This window comes from Pistacia vera, unplaced genomic scaffold (assembly GCF_008641045.1).
Source record: "Pistacia vera cultivar Batoury unplaced genomic scaffold, PisVer_v2 Contig713, whole genome shotgun sequence".
Taxonomy (NCBI): Eukaryota; Viridiplantae; Streptophyta; class Magnoliopsida; order Sapindales; family Anacardiaceae; genus Pistacia; species Pistacia vera.
In genome coordinates, this window is record NW_022196572.1 from 59243 (window position 1) to 74094 (window position 14852).

Here is a 14852-nt window from a genome sequence, read left to right on the forward strand (position 1 = left end):
TCATTATATACAAGAACAGTTACAAAGAGCTGTCTTAACTGTCTTCCGGTAGCCCACGTTGATGCTTCATCCAAGTAATCATTCCACTCTTTATCATCATCGAGCAATCCTAATACATAACATGTATCTTTGAACGTAGGGAATATTTCTCCATTGACAGTTCAAATATCTTCAAATGATGTTGCTCCTCTTACTAAGTTTAGAAGCATTCGCAAATAATATTTCTCACTAGTACCTGGAAATGCAAAATACACCCTGCCAATACACCTTGATTTTTATCATGGGGAGCTTTGTATTTCAATATCCTTCCAAGCCCATTTGCTCAGAAAATCAAGATAAGTCAATGATATTATAGAATGGTATCATTGATTACACTTCATCCATTCAGTCAATTTCATTTACGTAACAACCTTGCTTTCCAAAAGTTGAACCAAACATTTACTTGGATCAAAAATAACTGTTTGTTCATTCACGGGTGCATCTGCAACCTTTACCTATTCGTTCTAGAAGCTCATCAAGTACGAGGTCAATGTTTCGTCTCTCTTCTGACGAATGTTTCTCAAGTAGCTAAGCGGTATTATGAGTTGCCTCCTTGCTTGAAATTGCTATAAATACAGTGAGGAGAATTATTGCCAAGAGTTGATGGAATTCACCTTGAGCCTCTTATACCACCTCTTGGCATCCCCCATTAATGTGACTGCAAAGCACCTGCACTTCACCAAATCAGAGACCTAGTACAGCTCCATCAGGTCATTGAAATTGTCGAGGTGGACTCTTGGGTCCCCTCTCCTACCGAACTTACTTTTTTACGCCCTGAATCCTTATGGAAGTGGGGCCTAGCGAACTTCCTTTGTAAATGGGGAATTACTATTTCCTCGGCCATGCCATTCTGGCAGGCTTTCATATCATCAAGTATTCTTTGTACAAGATCTAAGTCTTCATTATGGTTGCCTTGGCTGGCTCTATTCAGCCTCACTTCAAGCAACTGAGTTCGCAAATCTGTCGCTTACGAAGCTCCTCTATTGTGCACATTGATGTGCAAAGTTGAGTCATGATGGCTAGGTTGATAAGTGATATCATGCTCGTTAGTTCGTTGCTTGTGACATCGGTTATAACCGGAACGTTAGTCACTACCAGATTGGCGCACATGGCTCATCTCGCAAGCTGGCAGGGATCGATCTTGTCTAGGGCATGGGTTAATACCGGCACGCTGACGCTGGGGATATTGTCGAGCATCTCGGGGAAGACTGTTGTCTTCACTCTCTCCCAGTGGTTGTTTCCCTGGCCGCCTCCTAGGGTTAGTTTGCCCTCAGAACTTGCACTTGTGAGTGAAGTGCAACTTGCGATGTCGAGGGTATTGGCTGCCTCTTGGCATCGATGAACTGGACTGGTTGCCTATAAAATTCATACCTGTTGGGGTGGCGCTGGTGAAGCATAGCTGATTAAGATTCTTGGCAGGCGGTTGCCGATTCCTCAACTCAGCCACGTTTTATTGCACTGCCTATGTGACCATCGTTCTGATCATTTTCACCAACTGGCCGTTTTCAGGGTTTGACCTCCCTGCCCCTGGTTATTTGCAACATACTAAGTTGGTGGCACAGGTGGTCGGCATCCAGTGGCGTCTTGTTGTACCTCTTGATGGGCGGTTTCCACATTCTCAAGGTTTTTGGTAGTGGTCTTGGATCTGGTGTGCACCATTGTGAGCTTGGATTAGGTAGGTTGTTGCGATTGTTCGTAGGAATTGCTGTGATGTTGGCGAAGGCCCTCCTTCTAGCGCCAAAATGTTGATACATAAATCTGCACCAACCAGAGAATTCTGATCAACCTTGATGGGACCAAAATGGATGAGTGCGTGATTATAGGTAACCAGCATTAGACAAAATTAAGTGCAATAAAATAAATGTCAATGAGAGTTTTAAAGTGGTTCGGCAAGGTAAACTCCTGAGCCTAGTCCACTGTTTTTTGTATTTGCCGTGAGAGCTTACAATGTGAATTCTGTGTTAAAGTCGTAACCCCTTTTTCATCATTTGTGAAGGTTCATATACAAGGTTTGTACGAAGGAAAAATAAAAATAAAGGGATTACAATTGATATGAACTGCAATTTTGTTATTCTCGTGATTGAGAGTTGTGACTGCGCAGAGATTGATGTTGATTTGGTCATTTCCGCAATATCTGGGCAGTCAATAACTAGATCTCTAGTCGTCAACGGCCAAATTTGGCCGGTCATGCGCCGTTTCGACCTCGTTGACTGGCGGTGGTTGCTGGCAGGCAGTGGTGGTATTGGGTGGATTAATTTTCAGATTGGAAAGAGAGAAAAATGAGAAGGAGAGAAAGAAAATTGTTTTCAGTGGAATAGAGTTTGATAATCTGAAAAAAAGTCCTACTCTCATTTCATTTTTAGACAAAAAAAACTTATTTGAGTTAGATTAATTTTCATATTGGAGTAGCCCAATAAGTAAACAAACATATATCTTATTTTTAATCCAAATAAGATAACATAATAATGATCAATAGTGTAACAAACAAGGGTCAAGTTTGTCAAAATAGATTAGGAGTAATTACATTTTAGTCCTTAAAGTTTTGGTTAACTAAATCAAGAACAAACTTTATTTTCACTAACAAAAACATCATAAGAGACGTTAGCGTGAAACTGACAGCTAGAGGGTAAATTTAACTTTTAGACTAGAAAATTATTAAACTAATTAAACAGTAATTTTATTTAATTTTTTTATTAACCATTCCGTCAAAATCCACATCTAGCCCTTATTATCCTATCAAAAAAAAGAAACTTGGGCAGAATAATTATCATTTTATTTTAATTTAATAAGAAATCATATTTCTTTTGTTTAGGGGTATGTTAGACTTTATACGAAGAATATCGTATTAAAGAATGAAAGTTCAGTAATGGCGGTTAGATTTATGAACGATTTTGCTGGTAAGAAATCAATATGTCCTGAATTGTTAGTGAAACTATAAGCCGGGTCGACTAATCGATCAGAAGGTTACAGTACTATACATAAAACTCTTTAATATATAAACTCAATCATTCTGTATTCTCTTTTTGAAGATTTGCCTCGACTTGAAAAAGACTTTCCACATGAACAATTGTGCAAAACCATTTTGGCAGCCCAGAAATCAGCAGCTCCTTAAACTCCTCTCTAGCAGGGTCATATGAAACCAGAGCGCCATTCTCACTCTGCAGCAAAATATCTCCATTCTTCAGTATGCATATAACTCGATTACCTCCTTTACCAAGCCTTCGTTCCTTCCATATTTGTGAGTCCATGTTCATGCGCATATCTTGACGTAGGCTACTTGGCACATATGTCCCAATTACATATTTTTTCATCCATGAGTCCTTTACATTGTATTCGTTCATAAATATCTCTATTCCTTTATTATTACCCAAACAATGAACTGCGCAAAGACTCTTCTAAAACTACCACATTATAACTACAATAACTCAGACTACCACAAGTAGGACGTTCAATCTCTCTAAAAATCTCCTACGCTAGATCAAACGAAATAATTTGTATACCTTGAACCTGCTGATCCTCATCATAACGTTTTGTCGCCCAATGTAGAGCTCCATTTAACAAGGCTTTAGACGGTCCAGGATCAAGCATCCACTGAATAGATTCTAAACTTCTCCATTCATCAGTTCCAAGGGTAAGAATCTGAACGTCTGATTTAACGTACCTACTTATAGTCATAGAGACAAAATCACGCCTTAAATGAACGCAATAAACTATTCTCACCAATTTATATCCCCTTGTTGTTGGATGGAAACCAAATCCAAGGACTACCTCCTGTCCCGAAGACCGAGTCAGAGTCACCTTAGGTAATTCTATGTAATTTCCATAAATGGGTTGCACAGAATTAAGGGTTGAAATAAAGAGAGTCAAATAAGCATAACAATCCATTACAGGAACCCGGCCACGTCATACTCGGACATGATAGTTTTGAGCCTCGAATCGATTCTTCGCACCTTGGTGGTGTATTGATCATCAGGTCGGTTGCCGATGTTTACATAGTGTTGATACAAGATTTTGTACCAACTGGAGTGATCCAATCGACCTTGACGGGATCGAAACTAATGTGTGCGTGATTATAGATAACCAGTAGTGAATAATAATAAAGTGCAGTAAAGTAAAGGGCAAAGAGATTTTTAAAGTGGTTCTGCGAGATGGACTCTTGAGTCTACGTCCACTGTTTTTGTATTTGCTGTCAGAGCTTACAATGACAATCCTAGAAAAAATTTCTAACCCCTTCCTCATCGTTAAAGGAGGTTTATATACAGAGTTTGTATAACGAAAAGAGCAAAAATAATAGGATTACAATTAAGTTTGAAATGCAACTCCGATATTCTCGCGATTGAGCGCTGTGATTGCGCAAAGATTGCTTTCAATCTAATCCTTCCCGAGATATCCGGGATCTAAACTTATCTGTGAGTTGGTTGAATGACTGCAAGGATTGGTCACGACTAGCTTGTGCTAGCTCGAGCTTATGTTGGGTCAGACAATTGATAGAGTCGGACTGATTCTGGATCAAGCTATTACCTTACAACTCTTCGAGTTTGATGGAAAAATCACACACAACAGCTGTCCCCTAGTGTTTGATGCTCGTTTCGAGCTTCGAAGACTATTACTCGATTTGATATCAAGCTCGACATTATCGATAGGGCATTGGATGGAAACTCAATCGAGCTTCGAGAATTGGACTCATGCCCCATCGACATCATCCACACTTGGACCTTTTCTCTTCTGCGTCACTCTTGACAAACTCAAAATTTGAAAAGAAATGATAGTTGTGTAAATTCCAAGCGGTCATGTCGCATTAAATGCGGCAAACTTTGGCAGTTACATTTCATTGCGCATAGGCGACTATAGCTGTCCACGCGCGGAGTTGAGGCGACGTGCGGCGATGGTTATGATTATAGCAGTCTAACGGTTCATCGCCCCTTGTGGATGGCTGACACGTGGCCATGTCCAAGGGCCGAGATTGCTTGACAAATTGAGGGTCGAGATTCACTGTAGATCAATGGCTATGATCAAGCCCCACCCTTTCGTCTCCCATGCAAACCACTATAAAAGCGGGTGAACTCACCAGAAAGCTTACTCATCTTGCAAAAACTTTCAGATATTCTTGCTCATTCCGTCGCTGCTTCTTCATCTTCACAGTACTTTTTCTGATGAGTTCATCCTATTCTCTCGTTCTGGTAAGGTTTCTTTTCCCTTCCTTTAGTTGTTTTCTTGATTTTCGCGGCTAAGGGTGGACATTGCTTGTGGCCACATTTATTCTTTTAGGGCTTTACTAGGGTTTTTAAGTGTGTCTCCAGCGATCTTAGGTTTAAGGAGGGTTTATCATGGCGGTCGCCGGAATCCTTGGTAGGTCGCATGCGTTTGATGTCTAGCGCGAGCTATCTCGGGTGCCTAAACTAAAAGTAAAGTGTGGATAGGTCGCTGAGTTTTTCAAGCTCTGACACATGTTCGCTTCTGTTTCAAGTACTCAGATGTGAGCTATAGTCATGTTTTCGTCCAACAGCCACATAATTGATTGCAATGTCGATTCCCCTACGAGCTCGGCTGTCCTTGGGGGCATAATCCCCAAGGTTTCTGAGGAGGTCATCGCATGGAGCTCGGATCCTGATGCGGCGGGCTCATCCAATCACGCTTCTGTGGAGTTGGCTCAATCAAGGCAATCTCTGGTCCACAAGCTGCTAAAGGAGCCACAATCCTCGATTAACGTCAAGGATCTTAGGCACATAAAAGAGACTTATGTGCCTCAACTCGAGGGTTCCGAGAAACTTTTCTCAAAAGAATCTCCCCACAAGATGGGTGGCGATCTCTGAGACCCTTTTGAGATGTGGGGTGTCTATTCCCCCTCACCATTTCATCGACAACGTTTTGAGACGGTTTGACATCGTTCCTCTCCAACTATCATTCTCTACATGGTGATGGAAAAATCGCACACAACACATAGTAAAGCTTGTTTTCAATTGGACAGTCAAAGTGAAGGATAAGGCATGGATTTCTAGTGTTTGCTTTTGTATAATATATAATAGGCAGACGAGGGTCTTGGGCTAAAGCACGCCAAGATTTGCATACGCAGTTGACATGCAGGAGGTCTGCGATGGGTAGTCTTGAAAGTATTTCAAAGGCTACTTCGCGAGGAAGATTCTCCATTTTGAAACAAGGTTAGAACTCAGGCATGAAGGTGATCAATTTGTGAGATATAAAATGGTATATTTCAGGTGGGGTGAGAAACTTGGGTGAAAAGAAAAGATATCTTTATGATTTTTTAACAATTATATATTCTATTTGATAATGATTTGCACTACCGTTTGCGTGCGGAAACTTGGAGGTTTTACATTAGCTTTAATGCTCGGGAAGTCTGGAAAACATCTGGATTACCATTTTTGGTATTACAGACCAATCAATAGTTAGATATACTGTGATTGTTACTTTTAAAGCTCCTGATTAGTCCGTGGATCCAGATCAATTTTGCTAAAGCATTACCGAGAGACATTCTACATTTTCCCATTAGTTAATAATAATCGAGTGCAATCTTGGAAACGACGAGATTAAATGATAAATGTGAGTTATTTTTTATTATTATTATAAAAACATCTCAAGCACTATATCAAGCATCGAAGGACAGTTTATGCTTGGTATCAAAGGATGACCCCATATAATCGATATTCTCACTGTATTACTATCGGCATTATTGATTATTCACGAAACTAGTTTCAGAGCATTTCCTCTTTGGTACAAGAGGGTAGGTGAGATTACTTCTGTAGCAAATTACTAAAATAAGACTGTAGTATAGACCACGGCTATCACAAAGTTTTGCAATATGTATGAACCACCATATAAAATGTTAATTACAGCCTGCAAGCAACAGAAAATTCAGCTGCCGCACCATGACAGAGCCTATCATCATACAACAAAAGTTTCCCGCTCTTTGAAGACTTGTTTTCATACAAAGATGAAAAACTTGTGGATTAGTGAAGAATTAGTCAAAGCTAAAATTATTATAAGCAATGGAATTATAAAACCTAGTTTACATCATCAGGACCCCAGGCATCATCTCTCAATTTTTGCCTTGACTGTATGCGATTACGTCTGGCTTCTTCCTGGTTTTTCAGTTCTCTAGACCCAAAACTGGAAGGCAACTTCAATCCCATTCCCTGAGCAATTAACCTCTGGGCGGTTCTTGCTGATGTTTGAGGCCTTTGACGAGGAGGTTCCAGATCTGAAAATGAACAATACAAGATTGATAAATATTGAAACCAAAAATCAAGATACCTTTTCGTTTATAATAATTCAGAGACCAGTTAAAAAGAATATGGTGCATGGTTCATTCAATTGATTTTGCCAGCAAGAAATAAACAATAAATTAATTCCAAGAATGCAAATACATAAATCATAATTTTATTTATTTGTGGTGGCAGAAAGAACAAGTACTGCTCCGTAAAGAGACACATCAGAAAGAGAAATGCTAGCCTTACTCACTTCTTTTACTCACTTCTCTTACTCACTTATCTTCCTATCCCATAGTTTGCAGTCACATGCGGTCACATGCCTGTCAAATCATTGTGTGAGTAAGAAAAGTGAGTAAAAGAAGTGAATAAGGCTAGCATTTCTCCATCAGAAATGCTTGTATACAGCCAGCTATTTTCTCAAGAGGAGGGATATGCCTCTGCTTATGAGGGTTATGGGCCAAAAGCCCAAAAGCAGCCACATCCTTTGGGGCACCTGCCAGTCACATATATGGTATGGTTCGTGATAATTATTATTCCGGAATAAGGGGATGGTCAAATTTTTCTAATCACTCGGGATAAGACAGCAACCGGAATTGACACCTTAGTCCGAATCCAGAGTTCTAAGAAAATGCCAGTATACAAACACTGGTTATTGAGTTTATGAAACCTAGATGCTTATTTATAGATATAAATTAGCACTGACAAGAGAGCACCAGCAGCAGAAATTTGGAAAGGAACAAACTCTAGAGGAATGGCTCCTAGCTGCAGACTTGTGTATGTGTCGCACCAATGGACATGGATATTATGTTCTCAACAATTTCTTTCAAAAGGGTCATCCATCTATATACAGAGATAAGCAGAGTAAAAGTCAAAATATATGGAAACACTATTTCAAGCCGATGAAGTTAAGCAAAGAGGAACATGTAGAAGCCTAAAATGAAAATAAAGGAGGTGCGGTTTAGACTACCAGTAGAGACTGGTAGATTTGTAATTTATTTACCATTATTTATAAGGGTGAGAATGGTCAATAACAACAAACAAAATAGAGATAAAATATAGTACACCTACGCCTCAGACAATATTTCAATAGAAGACCAATGGCCTAACTCGGGGCAACACTAGACTGCAAAAGAAAGGAAATGACTCAAGAAATCTGGTGTCAAAGAAATTGACTGCTAAATCCCAATAGCTTCCATTTAATCAAATAATTTTCATTAGAAACAATGACTAAATGGCTGAACAAGCAATGGTGGAAAAAAAAATCAATTTGTTCAATTTTTACATGTGGCATTTTAAGTGGATATATAAAATATGTTTGGTGGGAACAATATTCTGTATTCTGTATTGTTTCTTAAGCTCCTTACGTGCTTCACTGAAAAAAAATTAATAGCTATATCAGATCAACAAGCAATGGAGCTATATTTGATATCCATTTAGCTTATCGTAATTACTAGCATTTTATATGAGTTGTGTCACATTTCATGGAGGAATTGACAGTTTATCCAGGCCTCATACCCTACCTAAGCTTGTACCTGGAAGAGTTTTAAGAATTCTGAAGAAAAAGAAGAAGCCTATAAAATTTACCTTTTGTAGAAATTGAGCTTAAAAGGAAGTCGTCCTCATCAAGTATACGCACAGTGAATGGACATTTAATGCGGTTCCGCACCTCAAGTGCTGCAGCATTCAGATTGTTAATGGGCTAAGCTTCAAATTTGAGCAGAACATAAAATCTTACAATAAACAACAATGATGCCACTATAAATCCCAACTCTTTCGAAAGCAAATGAAAAGCATTATTCATAAGCAAGGCACTAGCACACCAGTACAACAAATAATTTACTGGTCCGTAAATCACAAGACATGGCTGCAGACAAGAAAAATCACAATAATAAGACCAATCATCTCAATACACTTGTCACCCTATTTGAAGTCAGATGAAGATTTTGATGCCTCGGCTGATTGATCTCAAAGAAAGATCACATACACTTGAAAGATAAAGGTAGTATTGGAAGAGCATCAATCCTTAATGAAAATTCCATAATCACATGGCACAATTATTATACTTCTAAATAACTAGCAAAGGAAAGTGCTGCCTTCAACCCATACATATGTCATCACGCATTTTCTGACATAAAAGTGACAGCATCAGGCATCCAAAATTTAACTAAATTCTTAATACCAAGCCTCTGGTTCTCTAAGTTAAAGATACAGACTTCAATGCAGTCCTCTGAAAGTCAAAGTAAATACAAAAAAACATAACACATTTGCTTATTAATTCTTTCTACCAAAGCTAGCCAGACATACAAATTTGATCCATTTCTAGATGGTTACTTCTACCTCATACTACCAAGAACCATTTTATTACTATCATAAGATCATTTGTAAGAACCTCATCTTGGACACTGCCTCTGGCAAATCATTATTCAGATTGGAAGACATAAAAGATGCCAGGTTTCACTTATTTCAAACTGTTGCTCCACAAGATAAATGCCAAATCTCAACCCTTCATAAATTACAGTCTCAGAATCTCCTCCCAAACAAAGAAGCATGTTAACCAAGACATGATCCAGGAGACAAATGACAATATAATCTCCTCTGAGTTCATCAGGACCGGAAGTTAGAGGAAGCACTGTGCAGTCAATACATGGATAACTTAGAAGACTAGTCTAAGAGGTAAATCACCATTGTATAATTCAAGAGCTAGGCCTTCAAGCACTCATAGTACCTGCAACTTTCAAGCATTCATCTTGGATGAGTTGCTTCATAGATGGAGCAGGAAGAATTAAAGACAGAAATATCCCCACTATTATTTTGCAAAGATTATAACTTATTAGGAGTCTCATATGTAAAATAAAGAGGTGGGATCTATATTTGCCCACTATTAATAAACTCAACTTGCTTATGCCATGAATGTTCCACTAACTAAATAGTTAATCCGTATTGAAAGTCCAAGAACCAATTAAACAACTTAAGTATTGAAGTTAAAAAACTATTCCAATAATTAAACATGTAGCTCTAGGAAAAAGACCAATAAAGTGAAATTAACTTTGTTACAGAAGCCAACTAAGTTAGAATGTCCACTAGCACCCTAAAAGTAAACTTGGGGCAAAAGCTTAAACACAAAAAAAATTCTGCAGGATTGGACATGCCTTAAAGCTTGAATTGCATATGGAGATCGGCTCAATCTAACATTTCAAACATTTGTCTGGTCACAGCTTAGGCCCATACTAGCATCATTGAATTTGGGTCTAGTTGGCTGTCAAGTAACACTACACATAAGCTTTTAAGCTCATAGGTTGGTGTAAGCAAACAACACAATCAAATGCTTACACAAACAGGTAAGGGCATTGATGATTAAGCTCTAACACAGGCATTGGTCCATCTAAGCAACAATATGCAGCTCAATCATGAAATGGAAATTTGGAAATTTAAGCATTAATTTCATGATGTATAGTTGTATGCAAAATTATCTTTTATCATATATTAACTGCTATTCTTTCATCAAATGATAATTTTAGCTACCACAATGCTCAAGACTTTTCCACCCACAAGCTGAACCCCAGCCTCTTCCACATTTGAGGGAGTGAGGCAAGTATTGACTATAGAATTTTGTTGCTAGTTCAAAGTAATTCTATAATTAGTACTAAGGTTTTAATGCATTGGCCCTTGTCCAAATTTTAAAAAGGTTCAATGATTTTGAAATCAAGTCACCAATAGCTTGCAGTTTATTTAGTTTTTAATTGGCACTTTAGTACCTAAATAAAAAATTCTATGCAAATTTGGCTTATGATAACTCCACAATAGTTAAACCATAATTTGGCATCAAAAGACTGATCAAGCTAGTTAAATATAATTACCTACTGACGGTGTACAAAATACTGCAAGCGCAATTGTATCATTGACCCAGCGAATAACAAATCCACGATCTCTGAATTCCTCCAAAAGCTTTTCTAGATCTGTCGTCCTAGTACTAGGTGAAAAGTCAGCCAGAACAAGAACATGGCGCGTACCATATTTAGCTGAAATCACAATAAAACCATCTTCAGAATATAAAACAAGAAGGTAAAATCCGAAATCCACATTAATAGTACAGCATCAATTATTCCAGTTTTGAAGATTAGTTGATGGAATTATTCATGAAATTGAACGTTGCATGGAACTATAATATATACCCTCTTGTTTGGCACCATACAGTCCAACGTACAAGGGATTTATTATCCCTGTCAATCCTGTTTGATCCGCAGGATCAGATTAGATATAAGATTGATATATTTGTTTTATATATATTATATTCCTATTTTTGGAGTAAAATGAGATTGTATTGTAGAATATGTTTGGTTACTGAATGATGTAAGAAAAATAGAAGTAATTTGTCTTACCCTTTTGTTAATTGAGAAAATAAGCAGATAAACATTCTTAAATTCATTAAATACTTGGGAGTAAGCAAATCCCATGGGTTTGAAAGTACAATAAATGGCATGTAAATGAAATTGAAAGGTGGGCCCACATAATTTGCTCTATGTATGTTAACCATGCCAAACAAGAGATAGGAACATGCAATCTCCAACCCAACGAACCAAACATCTTGAATCAAACCCACAGGATTTGCTTACTCCCAAGTTCCAAGTAATACCTTCTTTTTTAAACTGATTTGCTACTCTTTTATTTGATTTTTATTTTTTTGTTCCATTATATAGAAATTTTAAGAACATTTTCTTTAACTGATAAAAACATCATACAAATCAAGTTTTTTTTTTTTTTTTTTTCTTTTTTACAACATTATTAGCTAATTTAATTACATTTGACCAAATATGAGACAATACTATTTATAATCAAATCCTACCATATCTTATCAAAACCAATTCTACACACCAAACAAGGCATAGATGTTTACAACCTATATAATATTATGGAAAGGATGCCCTAAATCAGATGCTGATGTTAGTTGGGGCAATGCCCCTACAATTTTGGAAAAGAATATTATGACATAGTATGCACTTGGGCTGTAAAGGATATAGAAAATAACCATATAGAAGAAAGCCACTCCTCCCTTCAGCAAGAATCACACAAGGGAAAAACTATCCTCAGCTGAAAGGCAAAAGAAGCAACTGCCTATATGAAGATATATACACTGTTTAAGCCTTAAAAGAGATTTCCAAAGAAGAGCTGCAAACTATCAAGCATATGTGTAGCCCAAAAAGCGAAGAAAAAGAAGCTATGACGCCTTAGTTAACTAAGAGACAATAAGGAAAGTTAAAAGCTACTGATCATAGGTACATTTCAGTATCGAAAACTTTAGATCTCTAATCATAATATTTCCTAATAGTCTAACACCATAGATTTATTATACCACTCATTTATAAAGATATAATAGTGGAAACACTCGCAAGATAGGTCATTTAACAATAATAACTAATTACTGTTTGGTTGATAAAAATTATCCTCAAGATACTACAAAACGAGAGAGTTCTTTCAGGATTTCTGTTGCAATACTATCTCCAAATTCTCAAAACATATTTGTAATCTATGAATCATATCAAGGAAATCAGAAGCTACTATTTGATCCATAGATTCATTCATCCAGTACTTGAATCTTCTAATCATAGCAACTATGAAAACAGCATTTTTGTGCGCAAAAATTGTTAAAGAATTTGAGAACACGATAGAGGATTAATCTCTTGCAAATTACATTGTCTTTGTGAAAGGGAAATTGCATAAAACTTCAACTCATATTTGAAAATAGATGAACAAACTCTATAAATTTGGTTCATCTATTCCTATTCCTTAAGCTAGCTTTTCTATCCCCACATCATTTTCAGGAGCTAGCTGAAAAAAAAAAAAAAAAAAAAAAGCAGGAATTGTAGAGAAAGAATTTGACATATAGAGTACCACCACTTTTATATTCCGATTAGCTGACATTTCAGTCTTATATAGCACTAGCATTTTGCACCAAGATCAAAAACCACCAAGACTAGATGGTTAGTAATATAATAAACATATCAATAAGCACAATAGATTGCATTGAACCGTGGTAAAGCATGACTTACTATGTTTTAAATCTGGATTCCTTTCAGAAGTAAGGCTCACACCTTCATCCCCTGTGTCTTCAACAATAGATTTATCATATTGCCGATCACTATACAGTTCATTCTTTTCATAAGAGAATGTTCCCCTTCCACGCCGCTTAGGGGCTTGAACTTTTGTATCTTCCAATGAAAGATTTGATACTTCAGGTAAGCACTGGGAGGATAGTAATTCACCAGGCGCACGATCAGCAATAGCTTCCCAATCTGTAGTTATCCACACCACAGTCTAATTCATAATCATCCTCATATAAATTCCGAAACAACTCCACATTAGCACCACTATAAAGCCATGACCAACTAAGCTGAATCAAAATCAATAAGCAGATGTAGTTCGCAATTACATACCAAGGCAAGCGATTTATTCAACCAAAAACTGAAACCATATCGACTGACACTCACCGTCTTCTGCATACTCATCTTGAGGCAAATCTTTATCAACTGATTTTGCTGATTTCTCAAAATTCCCTAAACAAACCATCCAAGTTAATTCTAAATGTACGATTTTTGCGTTCAAACTGACAGAAATGAAATGTACAAACTACCATCATTTGAAGGCCTATTATGAGCAGAATCCTCCCAAGAGTCCTTCAAATCCTTGTTTACAACTTTCGCATCACTAAAAGAAATAAAAATAAAATAAATATCAACAACCCAGATAACAAATAAGCTAAAAGGAGACAGAAAACAAGCACAGCTTACCGAATTTGAAAAGCACGAGCGAGTAGCTCATCGGATTTAAGAGAGAAACCTTTGGAGGAGTAGAGATTGGCCAAGTTAGTGAGAGCAGAAGCTAACTGAAGATTGACTGGTTCGTTGGTTGATTCTTGGTTTTCAAGTTTCGAAACGGTAGTTTCGAGGAGAGAAATGGCGGCTTCTGTCTCTTCTGTTGCGACCAGATCTTCCACTGCCTCGCTCCAGTTGCAGCTACTTTGGGCTTCTTCTCCGTCTGCTGTTGGATTTTCCATTGCTTTGCTTAAATTTTTGTTCACGATTATTGGAATCCAGTAGTATTTTGGCATTAACCAGATAGATTTTAAAAATTAAAAGCACCCCCTTAAGTTTGTTAATTTACAAAAGACCCCTGTAATAAAAACACTAAAAATTATAAAAACACCCCCACTCACCCATTAAATACCAGCAGCTAGCCACCACCACTGGAGGGTGGTCGGAGTCACCGTATCGGCACATGATCGGCTGGATCTGGCTAGTCGTGTGCCGAGATGGCCTTTTCCAACCAAATCCATTGTGAATCTAGCCGAAAAATGCTAGATTGATGGTCAGATCTAGCAGCGTTTGGTCGTCAATGATGGCCAAAGATATGGCCGTCGTTGACAACTAGCTACGGCCAAAGATCTAGTCGTTGATCTAGCCTTTTCAAGCCATATCTACGGTGGATCTAGCCAGAAAATGCTATAGCGGCGCGCTACCGACCAGATCTAGCTGGTTGTGTGCCATTATACCAAATTCCGGCCTTCCGATAGCGATGGTAGCTAGAATCTGG

General features: G+C 37.8%; 2 protein-coding genes across 2 annotated transcripts; both read right to left on the reverse strand.

The window, feature by feature from the left end:
* Nucleotides 1–3044: 3044 nt before the first annotated feature.
* On the reverse strand, nucleotides 3045–3714 carry LOC116114548 (F-box protein At3g07870-like). The gene is made up of 2 exons (XM_031400694.1): nucleotides 3540–3714; nucleotides 3045–3418 (listed from the first exon to the last, which is right to left on the reverse strand). The coding sequence occupies exons 1-2, from the start codon at nucleotides 3712–3714 to the stop codon at nucleotides 3045–3047; spliced, it is 549 nt and encodes a 182-aa protein (XP_031256554.1).
* A 3282-nt stretch (nucleotides 3715–6996) lies between these two features.
* Nucleotides 6997–14316, reverse strand: LOC116114550. The gene is made up of 8 exons (XM_031400695.1): nucleotides 14051–14316; nucleotides 13894–13967; nucleotides 13751–13816; nucleotides 13313–13555; nucleotides 11438–11494; nucleotides 11123–11284; nucleotides 8850–8939; nucleotides 6997–7255 (listed from the first exon to the last, which is right to left on the reverse strand). Exons 1-8 carry the CDS (start codon nucleotides 14314–14316, stop codon nucleotides 7059–7061), a joined length of 1155 nt encoding a protein of 384 aa, XP_031256555.1. The 3' UTR covers nucleotides 6997–7058.
* Nucleotides 14317–14852: the final 536 nt, after the last annotated feature.

Excerpts from the sequence above, each read along its gene's own strand:
- LOC116114550 (XM_031400695.1), bottom strand. The coding sequence starts at position 14,316 with ATGGAAAATCCAACAGCAGACGGAGAAGAAGCCCAAAGTAGCTGCAAC. Across the intron at positions 13,968-14,050 it reads GCTCGTGCTTTTCAAATTCG|TGATGCGAAAGTTGTAAACA; the intron begins GTAAGCTGTGCT and ends TATTTCTTTTAG. Across the intron at positions 11,285-11,437 it reads GTATGGTGCCAAACAAGAGG|CTAAATATGGTACGCGCCAT; the intron begins GTATATATTATA and ends TTGTGATTTCAG.
- LOC116114548 (XM_031400694.1), bottom strand. The coding sequence starts at position 3,714 with ATGACTATAAGTAGGTACGTTAAATCAGACGTTCAGATTCTTACCCTT. Across the intron at positions 3,419-3,539 it reads TGAGGATCAGCAGGTTCAAG|TTCATTGTTTGGGTAATAAT; the intron begins GTATACAAATTA and ends GTCTTTGCGCAG.